Source organism: Perca fluviatilis, chromosome 14, assembly GCF_010015445.1.
Source record: "Perca fluviatilis chromosome 14, GENO_Pfluv_1.0, whole genome shotgun sequence".
In the NCBI taxonomy this organism is placed as follows: domain Eukaryota; kingdom Metazoa; phylum Chordata; class Actinopteri; order Perciformes; family Percidae; genus Perca; species Perca fluviatilis.
The window spans coordinates 7,901,449-7,919,649 of NC_053125.1; the positions used below are offsets into that span (position 1 = coordinate 7,901,449).

At 44.6% G+C, this 18,201-nt stretch overlaps 1 protein-coding gene across 1 annotated transcript in view; it reads right to left on the reverse strand.

Moving 5' to 3' along the window:
- dock11 (dedicator of cytokinesis 11) overlaps positions 1 to 18,201 on the reverse strand; it is an 87,057-nt gene that overhangs the window by 26,798 nt on the left and 42,058 nt on the right. Inside the window, exons 34-38 of the mRNA XM_039822143.1 lie at positions 12,309 to 12,397; positions 9,939 to 10,059; positions 9,576 to 9,642; positions 9,359 to 9,406; positions 1,305 to 1,450 (exon numbers count right to left, since the gene is read on the reverse strand). Coding sequence (XP_039678077.1) covers positions 1,305 to 1,450; positions 9,359 to 9,406; positions 9,576 to 9,642; positions 9,939 to 10,059; positions 12,309 to 12,397 — 471 coding nt within the window. The remainder of the gene's footprint in view (positions 1 to 1,304; positions 1,451 to 9,358; positions 9,407 to 9,575; positions 9,643 to 9,938; positions 10,060 to 12,308; positions 12,398 to 18,201) is intronic.

Genomic DNA, 18,201 nt, shown 5'->3' on the forward strand with positions numbered 1-18,201 from the left:
CATCAGAGGCGGCTACCATGGCAGGTGAGACTCCGAGACTGTCTCGAACAACATTTGTGCCTGATTTTCTCTAGACCTTGACCATGTGAGATTAACTTTGCATTAACAAACCTTGCGGCCGTCTCCTCCCTTAGGGTTCAAAATCCAACTCATGTAGTCATGTTTAAACAAGGCTTTCTTCCAGCTTCCAACACTGAGATTTTGTTTGGTTTAGTCAGGCTAAAGTATTAGACTTTTTAGAGATTAGAGAGAAAAAGTGCTCTGCTCTGCCATAAAAGCTGTCATTTCTAAGTGCCTTTTGACTCTTCGCTTACTAGAAAAACATATGAATTAAGATAATACAAAGAAATTAATGAAATTATTGAAAAGGTTAATAATAATTCATACATCTCACAAGGGAAATGTTTCACTCTGTTGTTATCTGTTAGAACACACAGGCCTGAAATATACACACATGCTCAGTACCTATACCTATACATGCACTAACGGAGAGATGTCAGAGTGAGGGGGGCTGCAGCTGTCAATGGACAGCCCTGAGCAGTTGGGGTTTAGGTGCCTTGCTCAAGAGAACCTTGGCAGTGAACTGGGCACCGTATTGCCAGTACCACCACCGTACTTTGGTCCAATGGGGACGTGAACCAGTGACCCTCTGGTTCCCAACCCGATGCCCTACAGTAGCCCTACAGAGCTACTGCCACCCATGCCATTGTACTTGTTAGTTCGGTTGGAGGGGCAGCATTTACTGTCAAATTCGGTACGGCTGTGTTTTACTGGTCCAGTAATTTCATAATAATTTCCTAGATGATTTCCTGGGTTATGCAATTTGCCACTAATCAAAGAGACAGTAATATGTACCAACTGATTTATTTGAGTTTTTTGGAAAAAACCCGGAAATTATATAGCAGTTACATGGTTGTGTAGAGAAAGCAGACTTCCAGCTCCATTTAAATCTATGCAAATATTAATGTATTACTGGAAACTTTATTTTCCATCCATCTTCGTCCGCTTATCCAGGGTCGGGTCGCGGGGCCAGCAGCTCCAGCAGGGGACACCAAACTTCCCTTTCCCGAGCCACATTAACCAGCTCCGACTTTATTTTCCATATTGTTTAAATTGTATACTCTCCTGTAATTTACAACTACACTGAAAAACACCTTTTCAACAAGTCCTATTAATGAACCTTTCTAGGACAGCGCGATTACACATCACTTCCTTTGTTACTAGGAAATTATGAAGGGGAGGAAAATAAACACACGATAAGGTGTGACCTACAGTTTTGCATATGAACTGGTTTGTGTGGTTACCGATATTGAGAGTGAGGGATGTTTCCATGGTGCTGAACTGGTGTAACTTCGTCTGCATGAGGCTGGCTCGGTTGCAGCGCATGGCCGGCATCGTCTGAGACTTCCTGTCTGAGGAGAACAGCTTCGGCGCGCATATGTCCTGACTCCTGTATGAAAAATACATCCACGGAGAGAGCGCGCGTGTATTTGTTTGAAAGAGAAGAGAGGGAGATACAGAAAGGATAATGAGACCCTGCACATATGTAACCTATTGTATTAACATAAAGTAATACCTAAGCATATATGAATATTATTATAGTTTATTTGTGTCATGCATACGATAAAATATGCCCAGCCCACACGGGCTTACAAGACACCATTACCTAGGACAAAAGACCAGATGCCAAAGTAACCACACAAATAAACGTTCTAGTCTTTTTTGCCAAGCTTTAGCAACAAAAGTCGTCAACTTGTAAATATTAAATTTATACAACCACTCCAATTGGTCATCATCCGTGCACCAGACCATTTCAGGATTTTGGACAGACATTTCATGTAAGATCGATGTTCTTAACTCATCATAATACGGACAATACAGGAGAAAATGTGATTCGTTCTCAACTTCTCCTAGTTCACATAGTTCACACGACCTTTTATCTTCTTGGCTGTTTTTGAATCTACCTCCTTCATTCCTGTTCTCACCTGAGCCACCAACGACCTCTGACTTCTCGATAGGTTTGCTGTAACATATAGTTCAGGACCATAATAATGTTTGATTTGAATATAAGTTCATAGTTTTGGTTTTAGCAGGATGTCTTTTGACCATATTTCTTCAAATCTTGCAAGTAACTTACTTCTGATTGTGTAGATGCTGCGAGTTGCATTATTACTTCAAGTAAGGTTTATTTATATAGCACCTGTTACTAGAGATGCACCGATTACAACTTTCTAGGCCGATTTTCATTATGCCATCCTCACCCTGACCACGGCGTCCACGGTGGCGTGTTCCAGAGTCATGGCGTGTCAGACTGTGGCCCAGCGAAACATCTGGCTCCACATGTCGCAGCTACCCACTGACGTCAGACGCGAGCTTCTGTACGGCCCCATAGCTCCCGATGGACTATATGGGCCCCGCCTTCAGACAGCCACGTCCCACCTTTACCAAGTGGCCGAAGACACAGAGCGGCTCCGAAAGCTCGGCTCTTGGAAGGCGGCTTCCAGAGCAGCGCCGTCGCCACAACCGCCTTAAAAGGAAGCGCCCCATTGCCTCTGCTGCGGTGGCGTCTTCCCAGGCTTCGAGCTCCGCTCCTCCGCCCAGCCCCCCTCCGCAGCGACTGCCGGCTCCACATTACCGGCAGGCTTCACGGAGCCGGAGGACCATGAAGGTGGCCCCCACCTGGTATAACCCAACCCCCACACTCCAGTTCACCTCCCCCCCCGCCTCGCTTTGCGGGTGTGTTGGAGACAATCGTGTCATCTCAGGCAGAGTCAGATGTCATGACGTCAGAACTAGAGGAGCTACTGTCAAAAGGGGCCATTTCCCACGTTCCTCCAGGGGAGGAGAACGGGGGATTTTATTCCCGCTACTTTCTCACTCCAAAAAAGACAGGCGGGTTGCGTCCTATTCTCGACCTGTCCCAATTCAACCGGTGCATTATGGAGCGCCCATTCCACATGCTGACGGTCAAGCACGTGTTGGAATGTGTGCGCCACCACAAGTGGTTAACGTCTGTGGATCTGAAAGACGCATACTTTCACATCCAAATTATTCCCATTATTCTTTTTCCAAGGGGCCCATTTCCAGTACAACCGGCTGCCGTTCGGGTACTCACTGGCCCCCCGCACTTTTTCCAAGTGCATGGAGACGGCACGTCAGCCGTTGCGGAAAAAAGGCATCAGAGTCCTGTTTTATATGGACGATCTGCTCATTCTGGCCTCCTCTCGGGAAAAGGCAGCGCAGCAAACTATGGAAGTTTTAAGACATCTGCAAACACTGGGCTTCGCCGTAAACTGGCAAAAAAGCTCACTGCTCCCCGCACAATCGATAGTTTATCTGGGCGTGGACATAAACTCGATTGTCACAAGGGCCAGGCTGTCAACGCCAAGACGAGACGCACTGATCTCTCGGTTGTCGCGCACCACGCCACACACGGCAGTGTCAGCGTTGTCTGTGATGCGTCTTCTGGGCATGATGTCTGCGGGTCACGTAGTAGTCCCCCTGGGTCTCCTCCACATGAGGAAAATCCAGAGGTGGTTTCATCGCCAGCGCCTCGACCCTATACACGCCACAAGTGGCGAATGCTGACGTCATACGTGACAGTGTACACTGACGCGTCCCTTACTGGCTGGGGAGGAATGTGCGAGTCACAGGTGGTGGGAGGAGAATGAGAGCCCCTTCCACTACAGCGTGTTATGCAGGGCGTTGGTCTGCTTTCCGCTGGTGCACGGAGAAGGAAGCGGACCCCATATCGTGTCCCCTGCCTCTCGTGTTGACTTATCACCAAACATTAGTGGATAATGATTTGGCTCCGTCTACAGTCAAAGCCTACGCAGCAGCCATCTCATCCTGCCACAAAGGCTATGGAGAGGAGGACCAGGGGGACCCCTGGTAAAGCATTTCTTGAAGGGGGTCAAACCCGCCCCGCACTCTCTCACACCCCAATGGGACCTAGCCCTGGTGCTTCGAGCTCTGGGGAAGCCTCTCTCAGGTTGCTGTCACTAAAAACGGCGCTTCTCCTTGCCTTAACGTCAGCCAAGAGAGTGAGCGACTTTTGTGCGGCGTCCTGCTTCTCCATTAGAGGGGACGGGAGCGCAGCCGCCTTGCAGCCAAACCCCTCATTCCCACCAAAAATTCTAACAAATTATTTTCGGTCAAGGTTTTTTTCCCTCAAGGGTTTTTCCCCCCACCTCATGACAACGGAAGAGGTTTTCCACAGGTTATGCCCTGTGCGCGCATTATCACAGTACATCAGGCAGACACAGCAGCTGTTTGTACACTATAGGGAACACTCCCAAGGAGCGGCCCTTTCAAAACAGCATCTGTCTCACTGGCTGTGCAAGTCTATCACCTAGGCCTATAACCAGGGCATCCGGGCACATTCTACGAGGGCACTGTCGGAATCGGCGGCTCTGTTCAAGGGCATGACAGTAGCCGACATCTGCGCAGCGGCATCTTGGGCATCTCCATGCCCTTTCATCCGTTTCTATCTGCGCGATATGTCTGAGTCCTCTATGACCCACTCGGTCCTATCCTCACTCAACGTCGAATGATGCTCCATTGTATGTGTGCTCTGCCTGCTTCCTCCCCCCCTCTTCCTTTTGCGCTGGGTGCTGGAAGGAGAGCGGTCTCATTTATATGTTGTCACTATCATGCACGCCTACTAATCACGGATTATGCGCCCTGCATGTGTGTTTTTCCTGCGGTCCTTACCCCGCCTACACTGGGTGCTGGGTGGAACGCGGGTGTCCCCATAATTTACCATCATGATACACTCTCTCTCACTAACCATGCACGCCTACAATCATATATGTGCCGCTGTATGTGTAGGCTACTCGTCTACACTGGGTGGCTGAGAGGAACACGGACGTCCCATAATTGTCAATCATGTACAACTCTCACTATCATGCACTCATGATAGTGAGTGCATGATACACCTCCCTGCCTGAGAAATGCAAACATGCTTCCAACTCCACGGACCCACATTGCAAAACAAGGTTTCTGTGAAAAAATTTTCTCACGTCCAAACCGACATATATCATCACATCGATAGTCTTCTCCTGCCGATTCTGCTAACCTCCTACACTCATGGCTTGGGCTTTGCAGCCAGCTAGGTCAAGTCATTACCATGGCAGGCTCTTTTACCAGAATAACGCTTATCTGATGCAATCTCCTGCCAGTGCATGAAAGAGGAAAAAAAAAGTCTATGTTCTGCTTGTGGACTCTGTGTTGCAGGCAGAGCTGTATAGTAACGAAGTTGAACTACTTCACTACTGTACTTAAGTACTAAAAGGCTGTATCTGTACTCTACTGGAGTATTATTTTTTTCTCCTACTTCCACTTTTACTTGAGTACATATTTTCGATGAGTTTAATACTTTTACTCCGATACATTTTTTATGTGCTGCATCGTTACTCGTTACTGTTGTGAATTCCTCACGCTACGGAGACTGTGTAGGCTACAGTGTGTGTAGTTACGGCTACGTTAGTTACGTACGATAATTAGAAGAATAAGATACAAGAAATCGTTTCTTTTCATTACGGCTATCGCCTGTTCAGAAGTCAGAGACTATGTAAGTTTGTACTCTTCTATTTAGCTATTTGCAATGAGTAACCTACTGAATCTTAACTGTTTGACCCTGTGATGTGAAGCTGCTAGTTTATCTGTATTTTGCTAGCTTGCTAACTTTCCACTACATCACACATTTTATTTTAGTATTTGTTAATTAGTGATTAATAACCCACTGTTATATCAGATAATAGTAGTTATAACAGCTGTGACATTAATGTACCTTTTGGGGTTTATTTCAGAAACTTCCTTCATATCCAGCAATGTACAGCTTGTGACTGCCTTAATACCAAGTAAAAAGTTGAACTCAACAATATGATATTCAAACTTTTGACGGCTTTCTTTAATAACTACATAACACAATACTTGTACTTTTACTTTTAGTAATTGAGTAGTACATTTTAAAATAAACTACTTGCAATACTTAAGTACAAAATAATCTTAAGTGGGGTGCTTAAAGAGCACTTCAACTTCTACTCAAGACACTTTTTTGATAGACCACTTGTACTTTTACTCAAGTATGGGTCTCTAGTACTTTATACACCTCTGGTCTAGGTGGCATTGACTACATCAGCTTCGCCCTAACCCAATAGCGTAGCCTTAGAGAGCGAAGCCTATATTGTAACTCCAGATTCTATGAGTATAGGCGCAGCCCTCTAAGATTCGGGCCACCTACTCCTGTTACATAAGCTGAAGAAAAAGCTGATGTTGGGAGATGAACAACGGGTCCGCTCTGTATATATAAAGTATCTGCGGACGTAGTTGAAGCCCGTACTGTATACAAGCGTGGGAAAGAAAATCTTCACGACTGCGCATGCGCGAAGGGATAAACCCAATAGCGTAGCCATAGAGGGCTGTGCCTATACTCGTAGAATCTGGAGTTACAATACGTAACTATCGTTATGTTATGCAGGTCTCTAAAAGTTAGTACCTTTCAAATGAATTCGAAATTTGAAAGAAAGCCGGTGTAGTGAGGATAAAATTTGAAGACGGTTCAGGGAAGTATGATTCACACAATGATCTAAACGAGACCAAATAACATAATCATCCCCATCTCAACTTTAGTCATTGTTAAAGGGATACTTCACCAATTTAGCATTCAGCTTTGTATCAGTAGAAACCTGATAGTATTTCTGAATGACCGTGCCTCCCTCCCTCATGTCCCCCTGAGACGAGAGATTTCTGCATTTGGGGCCTGGAAAAAATCTTCTGATGACGTAAAATGACGATTTTTGCGTCATTGGAAGATTTTTGGGCCAGAGGCAAAGGACTACAGCCAGTAGTAGGATCTACTTCCGTATGTTTTCAACACGCCCACAGGGGGTTGGACTGCCGAGTCTGGCCGAGGTATTCCAGATAAAACGACTGTCAGCCATCTTGAATCTTCGCTAAACAGGCTTTCGGTTTTCAGCAGAAAACATTTACAACAATTATCTGCATTCAAACTACCGGACGTGTGTACCACCGGGATACATCGGTACAGATCGGAGAATATGGAGGAAACGTTATTACAGACGCAATACTCGGCACACTACGTGAGCTTCGCCTGCACGGAGACCAGCGGTGTCGCTCAATGCCGCTAGCCGGCTAGGGGACATCCTCATCGGCTAGGTGGAAAGCTAACGCTAGCTGTCCACCTGTCCCAGCCATCCTGCTTGCAAGTGTCTGCTCATTAAACAACAAGCTGGACTACATCCTCCTTCAACGAAACTCCTGCTGTGTTTTTGTTGTTGTGGAAACATGCCTGAACAACAGTGTACCGGAACCGGGACTATCCAGCTACCAGGCTGCTCTCGCCGGCCCGTGGAGGTGGACTGGTGTAGAAATAAAATCCAACTAGCTACTGCTAACTGCTGGTGGAGCTTGTGACTGTTAAATGCCGACCATTCGACATTCCACGCTAATTCACGCCTGTGTTTATACTCTGTGTTTAGCTACACCAATGCTAGTATGCGTTAGCTGAACTTTACGGATCCTGCTTGCAAGTGTCCGCTCATTTAGACCACAAACTGGACTACATCCAACTTCAACGACACTCCCAACGTGAGTTCAGAGACTTTGTGTTTTTGTTGTGGAAACATGCCTGAATAGTGTACCGGACTGTCCAGCTACCAGGCCTGCTAGCCCTCCGAGCTAGAGATGCTCTGTCGCCGGGTAAAAGAGGTGGGCTGTGTTAACACCGAGTGGTGCAGAAATGTGGTGATTTGTATCCGTTTAACTGCTAACTGCTGGTGGAGTTTGTGACTGTTAAATGCCGACCATTCTACATTACACACTAATTCACGGCTGTGTTTATGCTCGGTGTTTACAGCCCACCAAGCGCTAATGCTAGTATGCGTTAGCTGAACTTTACGGAGCCTATAAAGTGTGTGTACTAAATGTAGCCTGTTTCGTATGTCGTTTTTATATAATTTCGTTTTTATATATGTTAAATGTGTAACACCACTTGAGTCACGATGAAACGTTGTTTCGTGTATATGGTTGAAATGACAATAAAACACGCTTGAGTTGAGTTGAATGCCTCTGTCGGTCTGTCAAGCGGTAGGCGTGGCTTGGGAGTGGACTCAAAGCAACGAAGCAGGTGCATTCTGGGATTTGGTGTTTTTCATCCATATAAGACCAAAACACATTTTCTGGCTTTTCTCTGCCTAGAAGGCACCAATTTCAATTTTTTTTCACATTTCTACTACATAAGTGACCCAATTTAAAGATATATTCAGCTTTCCAGCGGTGAAATATTCCTTTAAGGAAAAACTCAGGAGCCGCACAACTCAATTCACATATGTGAAGAAAATAAGGGAAACCTTGATGAATTACACATTCATTAAGGTCTCATTTAGCATTTAATGAACCCTCAATTGAGGTGAGAATTTAGGCAGGCAGTACAGTTTAACCACGATGTGTTACTGTGCAGTGCCTTCCCAACTCTCTGAAGTTCCTGTCTTCCTGAAGGTGTATTTAAACTCATGCTGGAGGCGTTACGTTTAGCTGAACCGTAAGGATAAACAAAGATATTGCTGTCGCTGTAAACACAGATGATAAAGCCTAGTTCAGCCTCTCTCTCTCTCTGGGAAGTACGCAGAAGTGTGGCTGGCCCTTCGACCTCCAAAAGGAGACAGTCCTGAGACAAAACATTCCATTATCATACAGCTGTCTACACTCTCTGAATGTGTAGCGAGACAAAGCATAATTATACATGAAGAGGTTTGGTTATTACAGACTGGCCAAATACTCTCGTCCCCTGACCTGTGATCTATGAATGATCTGATGTTGTCTAAGCTTTCCCTTTAGTCTCATCATACCACAACATGGTGTTTCCTGGAAATTAAACTAGTCACCACAGATCTTAATTTAGCAAGTTTCCTGGATTGGAAGGAACATGAACGCACCAGCTGGTAAAAATGATTCTCAAGAAACGAATATTAAGCCGAACAACACAGATCATGACCAAACACCCATCTGAAACAATGAGGGATAGAATGTGTGAAATCTACCAAGACAACTTGGAATTAAGCCTCCTCTAAAGTAAATTCAGCTGGCATCTGACAGATGACGCAGGTAAGACAACAGTGCTGTTGGGGGCAACCCATTTGCTGCCCTTCTTCTCTCTCTCTCTCTCTCTCTCTCTCTCTCTCTCTCTCTCTCTCTCTCTCTATTTCAATTTGCTTTATTGGCATGACAAAATCAATACATTTGTGTTGCCAAAGCTTAAAAACAAACATACATATAAACAACAACAAAGAGTGCATGTCCCTCAAAGGGTATGTTGGTGTTGGTTTTTCAGACTTACCGGACAATGTTCCTTTTCCCAATGTAACGGAGCTGAACCAGACAGATCCTGCAGGGAGAGTGAAAATAATAGAAAATATTAGCAGGAGCTCAATTTACTTTAATGTTTTCAGTCCTGGTATTTATTTATTTTTTGAGACTTGAGTTTTTGTAAAAAGAAATAATAATAATTACTGCATTACAACAGGCCATTATGGTGTTTTTTGTACACTACTCACTCTAGCAAGCTGAGGAAGTTCATGATGTCTTGAGGGCTGACTTTGTTCCAGTAGGCCATGAGAGTGTCTGTGGACAAAAAGAAAGCCATGTGTTGTTTTAACCAACCATTAATCAATGTCTTGTCAGATGTGAATAAATAAGTCCCTGTTGATATTAGAGGACTCATGTAGCTAAATTGACTTTCTAGATGGGAGATGGCTGGCTGACAATCAGGCAGTCCTAAACTTCATTGTTTGTGCAACAGCCAAGCCAAGATTCTCGGTAGACTCTATCCAGAAATAGCAGAGGGGACAGTTATGTAATATCCTGTGTGTGGTGAATGAAGGCCTGACTGTGACGTGCGGTTATAGATCATCACTGACCCTCTGACAAGGTCTTGACGATGTGCAGGAAGGAGAGCAGGAGGCCCCTGATCTCATACTGTCCCAGTCTGCCGATGGGAGGCATGGGGCTGCTGCTCATGGTGGAGCCACGTCTCTGCAGCTGGAACAACACACGCACACACGCACACGCACACACACACACACATAGAAATGCATGGCAAAAATAGAATATTGTCAATATTTTAAAGCCAAGCTCCTCCTGACTCCCCTGTAGTCGGCACCCTGGACTTCCCTAGCTCCTTCTTAAGAGGTACAGCTTATGTACACAATTCCATTTTCAAAAAAGGTTCAGCAATTTTCTAAACAAACAGCTGGGCACTTAAGTTTTTACCAAACCTTACTCATTTGTATTAATAAAATAATTCACGTTTAGTGCACTAATATTTACGGCACAAGATGATTTGACGACAGACTAAAATTAACATATATAATAATGATAATAAACTATTTATATAATCACTTTTCTGAACATTGTTACAAAGTGCTTTACAAAATCAATAAGATCAAATACAAAAAAGAAAGAAGGAAATAAACATTTCCAAATGCTTTCCCGAAAAGAAAAATAATGTCACTTAATGCAATGGAGTGTCTCACAGATGTGTTTTTAATTGGACAATAATGGAGCTCTAGGGCATAGAGGAATGAGCTATATCAGGAGTTAGTTAGTTAAATCAGTTTATTGTTCCTTTGGGTCTGCCCATGGGATTTGTTGACAGTAAGAAAAATTTAGAATTTTGCTAGCCTTATCCTCTTACAACTAGTGTGCGTTGAGGATGCTACTATAGATTCAACTTTTCCAGCTAGAGAGAAACTCCATGTAATGATTTCTATAGTTTCTCGTGTCCATAAATGGTCTGCACGTGATGGTCTGCACAACATATTTTTTGTCAGACTAGCCCGTGTTGAACTATTTACATCATGAAACTATCTGGAGTTTGCCAGCAGACAAGTGAGGAGGACATCTGCGCATTAGTTTATGTAATGGGTAAAGTTTAGGAAAAGTTGTGGCCAAGAAGTACCATAAAGTTGCAAGGAAGTTTTAACCATTAGTTTCAAATTACCAGCTACCATAAACCAAAGGAGGTGTGCTGAAAATGACTGCAAGTATGTATTTACACAGATGATAAATAATCCACTCCGGTCCTACTTTATTCAACATCTGGATGCATGATGAGACAGCGGATGCATACAGAGCTCTGGCATCAAGAGCAGGAAACACAGGCCTGTGTTTTTCAATATTATTACCATGTGTCCTTCAGCACAAAAAAATGTGGTGTCTCTCATTCCAAAAGAACATTAACATCAAATCGATGGTAGTCTTTGGCGTGTGTTAAATGAAGACTGATTCAGTGCAACCCCAATCTTATGTGATGTGCAACGGTTGCACAGCAGGAACAGTGAAGGACTTGTTATGTTGGCCCTGTGTTCAGAGACGGCGAGGCGTCACACTGAGTGGACAATGTAGTACTTTTAAAAAGCAATAAGGAGATGTTTTCTTTAAAAATGACTCTCATGACAGTTTGTTGTGAGAAAATGTACTGTGGAGTCTTCAGATTCGTATCCAAAACAGTGTGTGTACGTGGCATGAGTCTTAAGCCACGTCCACACGTACCAAAACGATCTTTTTTCCCCCCCGTCTTCCCCGGAACCGTGTAAAAAAAAAAAAAGTGTGTCCAAACGGATCCATTTGTAAAAGACCCAACACGCTACTTCATATTCCAGGCCTATAGGTGGCGATGTTTCTGCTACAGAAATTCACCAAAAACGGAGAAGAAGAGCACATTCTTCACCTCCACTTCGGTTCATAACATGAGTAGACTTTAATGACTTTCACCACTGCTCAAATTGTATAAAGGCCACCGCAAGAAAACGTGTTTTTGCTTACATTGTATAATGTGCTGTTGGATTGCTTATTATTTTGCAATTCTGTCTGCCATCGGACATGATTGCAGTACGCTAGCTAGCAGAGCTAACGTTAGCGTGCTAGCTAACATCGGCAGTCTAACAAACATCAATGATCCAATGTCTATTTGATAATCTAGCTACACGTTTTTTTGCGGTAGCCTTTCTACAATAAGTGCTAAAAGTTGATATAATCCGTTCAAGGAGTTGATAAGCAGACCGTTGGTTATTAAAAGAGTTGTACAAATCCTATACAAAGGGTTTGACAGACCCCCCCCCCCCTCCCAGTTGGATTTTTTCAAACTCTTTAAAGTGCAAAAAAAAAAAAAGATAGGCCCTAACCTTTTATATATGTCAATGGCCCTAACCCATGGGCCAGGCTGCGCTGGGGCTACTTATTATGATGACGTTTTTGGCAGTGGGTCGGCAGGTGTGAAATGTTCTCACCTCAGTGCTGTCTGGTGTTCCTGAGTCCATAAACAGAGAGAATCTGGAGTCCTCTCTCCTCACAACATGGCCGTTCTGAGCTGGCAGACCTGGAGCCAACACAGTGCAGCATTGTTAATGCCAATTGAAAGCAGCACAATAAGCAATGACACAATTTGACAATTGCAAATTTAAGGGAGATACTGATACTCTCTCAAACACAACAATGATTTTAGGCTAATATTAGATGCAAAATAGATACCAGATTCACTGGCACACCCATTAGTAATGTATTATTGGCTTCCCGCATGATATCTGGCAGATACACAGATCTTAATAAGTCATCCAAGGCTAAGTCTACTGATTTTCAAACAGCAAGATCTGTTTACTACTCACAGGAAATAATACTGAGCATGTGAAAGTCTTCAATGGCTCTGGAGGGGCATCGTAAAATCTGAGAACATAACCCTTTGTTATGTCACCGGGGAAATTAAGCTACTGAATTGCATTTTGGGAAGTGTGGATAAGTCAGGATATTTTCTTTTTTTTGCTGTGTCCCCCACATGGCTTGTGGCAAACTGGAAACAGGACTTCTTATGGCTTTGTTTCAACAATGACTTTCTTCTTGCCACTCTTCCATAAAGGCCCGATTTGTGGAGTGCACAACTAATAGTTGTCCTTTGGACAGATTCTCCCACCTGAGCTGTGGATCTCTGCAGCTCCTCCAGAGTTACCATGGGCCTCTTGGCTGCTTCTCTGGTCAATGCTCTCCTTGCCCGGCTTCTCAGTTTAGGTGGACGGCCATGTCTTGGTAGGTTTGCAGTTGTGCCATACTCTTTCCATTTTCGAATGATGGATTGAACAGTGCTCAGTGAGATGTTCAAAGCTTGGGAGATTTTTTTTATAACCTAACCCTGCTTTAAACTTCTCCACGACTTTATCCCTGACCTGTCTGCTATGTTCCTTGGGCTTCATGATGCTGTTTGTTCACTAATGTTGACTCTAACAAACCTCTGAGGCCTTCACAGAACAGCTACAGTGGGTACGGAAAGTATTCAGACCCCTTTAAATTTTTCACTCTTTGTTTCATTGCAGCCATTTGCTAAAATCAAAAAAGTTCATTTTATTTCTCATTAATGTACAGTCAGCACCCCATCTTGACAGAAAAAAACAGAAACGTAGAAATTTTTGCAAATTTATTAAAAAAGAAAAACTGAAATATCACATGGCAATAAGTATTCAGACCCTTTGCTGTGACACTCATATTTAACTCACATGCTGTCCATTTCTTCTGATCCTCCTTGAGATGGTTCTAATCCTTCATTGGAGTCCTGCTATGTTTAATTAAACTGATTGGACTTGATTAGGAAAGGCACACACCTGTCTATATATGACCTTACAGCTCACATTGCATGTCAGAGCAAATGAGAATCATGAGGTTGAAGGAACTGCCCAAGGAGCTCAGAGACAGAATTGTGGCAAGACACAGATCTGGCCAAGGTTACAAAAGAATTTCTGCAGCACTCAAGGTTCCTAAGAGCACAGTGGCCTCCATAATCCTTAAATGGAAGAAGTTTGGGACGACCAGAACTCTTCCTAGACCTGGCCGTCCAGCCAAACTGAGCAATCTTGGGAGAAGAGCCTTGGTGAGAGAGGTAAAGAAGAACCCAAAGATCACTGTGGCTGAGCTCCAGAGATGCAGTAGGGAGATGGGAGAAAGTTCCACAAAGTCAACTATCACTGCAGCCCTCCACCAGTCAGGGCTTTATGGCAGAGTGGCCCGACGGACGTCTCTCCTCAGTGCAAGACATATGAAAGCCTGCATAGAGTTTGCCAAAAAACACATGAAGGCCTCCCAGACTATGAGAAATAAGATTCTCTGGTCTGATGAGACCAATATTGAACTTTTTGGCGTTAATTCTAAGCGGTATGTGTGGAGAAAACCAGGCAGTGCTCATCAGCTGCCCAATACAGTCCCAACAGTGAAACATGGTGGTGGCAGCATCATGCTATGGGGGGGTTTTTCAGCTGCAGGGACAGGACGACCAAATACAGAGATATCCTGGAAGAAAACCTCATCCAGAGTGCTCAGGACCTCAGACTGGGCCGAAGGTTCACCTTCCAACAAGACAATGACCCTAAGCACACAGCTAAAATAACAAAGGAGTGGCTTCGGAACAACTCTGTGACCATTCTTGACTGGCCCAGCCAGAGCCCTGACCTAAACCGAATTGAGCATCTCTGGAGAGACTTGAAAATGGCTGTCCACCAACGTTCACCATCCAACCTGACGGAACTGGAGAGGATCTGCAAGGAAGAATGGTAAAGGATCCCCAAATCCAGGTGTGAAAAACTTGTTGCATCATTCCCAAGAAGACTCATGGCTGTACTAGCTCAAAAGGGTGCTTCTACTCAATACTGAGCAAAGGGTCTGAATACTTATGACCATGTGATATTTCAGTTTTTCTTTTTTAATAAATTTGCAAACATTTCTACATTTCTGTTTTTTTCTGTGAAGATGAGGGGCTGAGTGTACATTAATGAGAAATAAAATGAACTTTTTTGATTTTAGCAAATGGCTGCAATGAAACAAAGAGTGAAAAATGTAAAGGGGTCTGAATACTTTCCGTACCCACTGTATATTTAGACTGAGATTAGATTACAGGTGATTAGGTGAACTCTATTTACTAATTAGGTGACTTCTAAAGGCAATTGGTTGCACTGAATTTTATTTAGGGCTATCAGAGTAAAGGGGCCCGACACCGGATAAGCGGAATAAGATGGATGGTTGGAGAGTAAAGGGGGCTGAATACTTTTGCACGCCACACTTTTCAGTTTTTTATTTGTAAAACAAATTTCAAAACCATGTATCATTTTCCTTCCACTTCACAATTATGCACCACTTTGTGTTGGTCTATCACATAAAATCCTAATGAAATACATTTACATTTGTGGTTGTAATGTGGGGAGGTAATAGAGGCGGTGGAAGGAGCATTTTGAGGAACTCCTGAATCCGACTAATACGCCCTCTATGTTAGAGGCAGAGCTGGAGGATGACGGGGGGATAGCGTCGATTTCCGGGCGGAAGTCACTGATGTAGTCAAACAACTCCACAGTGGCAAAGCCCCCGGGATTGATGAGATCCGTCCAGAAATGCTCAAGGCTCTGGGTGTGGAGGGGCTGTCCTGGTTGACCGTCTCTTCAACATTGCGTGGAAGTCTGGAACAGTGCCAAAGGAGTGGCAGACTGGGGTGGTGGTTCCCCTTTTTAAAAAGGTGGACCAGAGGGTGTGTGCCAATTACAGGGGTATCACACTTCTCAGCCTCCCTGGTAAAGTCTACTCCAAGGTGCTGGAAAGGAGGGTTCGGCCGATAGTTGAACCTCAGGTTGAGGAGGAACAATGCGGATTCCGTCCTGGTCGGTGGAACAACGGACCAGCTCTTCACTTCGCAAGGATCCTGGAGGGGGCCTGGGAGTATGCCCAACCGGTCTACATGTGTTTTGTGGATTTGGAGAAGGCATATGACCGGGTCCCCGGGAGATACTGTGGGAGGTGCTGGCGGGAGTATGGGGTGAGGGGGTCTCTACTCAGGGCCATCCAATCTCTGTAGACCAAAGTGAGAGCTGTGTCCGGGTTCTCGGCAGTAAGTCGGACTCGTTTCAGGTGAGGGTTGGCCTCCGCCAGGGCTGCGCTTTGTCACCAATCCTGTTTGTGATATTTATGGACAGGATATGCGGCGTAGTCGGGTGGGGAGGTGTTGCAGTTCGGTGGGCTGGGGATCTCATCGCTGCTTTTGCAGATGATGTGGTCCTGATGGCATCATCGGCCTGCGACCTTCAGCACTACTGGATCGGTTCGCAGCCGAGTGTGTAAGCGGTTGGGATGAGGATCAGCACCTCTAAATCGGAGGCCATGGTTCTCAGCAGGAAACCGATGGAATGCCTTCTCCAGGTAGGGAATGAGTCCTTACCCCAAGTGAAGGAGTTCAGAGTACCTTGGGGTTTTGTTCGCGAGTGAGGGACAATGGAGCGGGAGATTGGTCGGAGAATCGGCGCAGCGAGGTGCGGTATTACATTCCATCTATCGCACCGTTGTAACGAAAAGAGAGCTGAGCCAGAAGGCAAAGCTCTCGATCTACCAGTCAGTTTTCGTTCCTACTCTCACCTATGGTCATGAAGGCTGGGTCATGACCGAGAAAGAACGAGATCCAGGGTGCAAGCGGCCGAAATGGGTTTCCTCAGGAGGGTGGCTGGCGTCTCCCTTAGAGATAGGGTGAGAAGCTCAGTCATCCGTGAGGAGCTCGAGGAGTAGAGCCGCTGCTCGCTGCGTCGAAAGGAGCCAGTTGAGGTGGTTCGGGCATCTGGTGAGGATGCCCCTGGGCGCCTCCCTAGGGAGGTGTTCCAGGCGAGTCCAGCTGGGAGGAGGCCTCGGGGGAAGACCCAGGACTAGGTGGAGGGATTATATCTCCAACCTGGCCTGGGAACGCCTCGGATCCCCCAGTCGGAGCTGGTTAATGTTGCTCGGGGAAAGGGAAGTTTGGGGTCCCCTGCTGGAGCTGCTCCCCCGCGACCCGACACCGGATAAGCGGACCGAAGATGGATGGATGGATGGATGGATGGGTTGTAATGTGACAAAATGTGGAAAAGTTCAAGGGGTATGAATACTTTTTCAAGCCACTGTACATTATAATAACATAGACATTGAAGACTGCGCAGTCAAGTTGTTGCATCATGTATTCTATATAAATTCTAAGAGTCCACGATGCGCCAAGACCAAACCATGATCATAGTCTGCAAGGGTGAAAGCTGCCTTCTCCATAGTAAGCAAATCCAGAAGCTCCTTCAACCAGTTATCTTTATAGTAGTCAAATTTGCGTTTTCCAATTCATGAGTAATAGTCCTCTTTATGGAGAGAAAAACTAGTGCAACTATACGTTGTACAGGTCTCGCCTGTATATTTTCCAGTCTGCTTCCTAATATACAGTACATACAATAGGGCATTAAAGCTATAGTGGGTAGTTTCTGTCTCCACCATGAGGAATTCTAAGTCATGACAACAACACTGTCGGCGCGTCCACATGATACAAGCCTTCCGTGATCGCGCACCCACCCCTCCCCAACGCAGCTGCTAGTAGCCAAGGAGGACAAGGAGGATTAAAAAAAAACATGACGGACTCTTCAGAAGAGGTCATTATCTTCACTCGAGTTTCTGCGCGGGAAAGTAGCCAGACGCCACAATCTTCTGAACATAGCCCTACTGAAAAATACAGAGAGAGTTGTCTGGAGCTGAGAGTCTTAATTAGCTTTGTAGCAACTCATTTGGCAATGCCTTGAATGTAACGCCAATGTTACGCACTAAAGCTTTAAGGAATATGAACATTCAGAATAATTTTTTAAATATCTATTACCTCAGACCAAAATCTCTTTAACAATGGACAGGCCCACAATTAATGCATATAGGTACCACGCCTACCACAGCCATGCCAGCACAGTTCCGATGCATTGGGTCCATTTTTTTTTTTACTTATGTGGTGTAATATAAGCCCTATGTATGATCTTCATTTGTATAACTTTATACCTTACACAATTGGACATGGATGTTGAACGTACTTTCAATATGGAATCCTACTGATTTGTATAGAGGGGTGAGCTAATGTCCCGTTCCCAGTGTTTTTGTGTTTGATGGAGATTGTGCTGTCAGGAAGGGATAGTCCTTTCATCATTTCATTCATGGGGGAAAAAAATCATTTCACAATTTTCCTGCCAGATATTGTGATTACGATTTGATTTATTTATTTTTTTTGCAACATATTGCAAAATCTACAATCATGTTAAATAAACTAATACAAAATAAATGAAAAAATCCACTGAAAACAGGAGATTTCTGTAAACAAATCTGTGATATGTAACATTA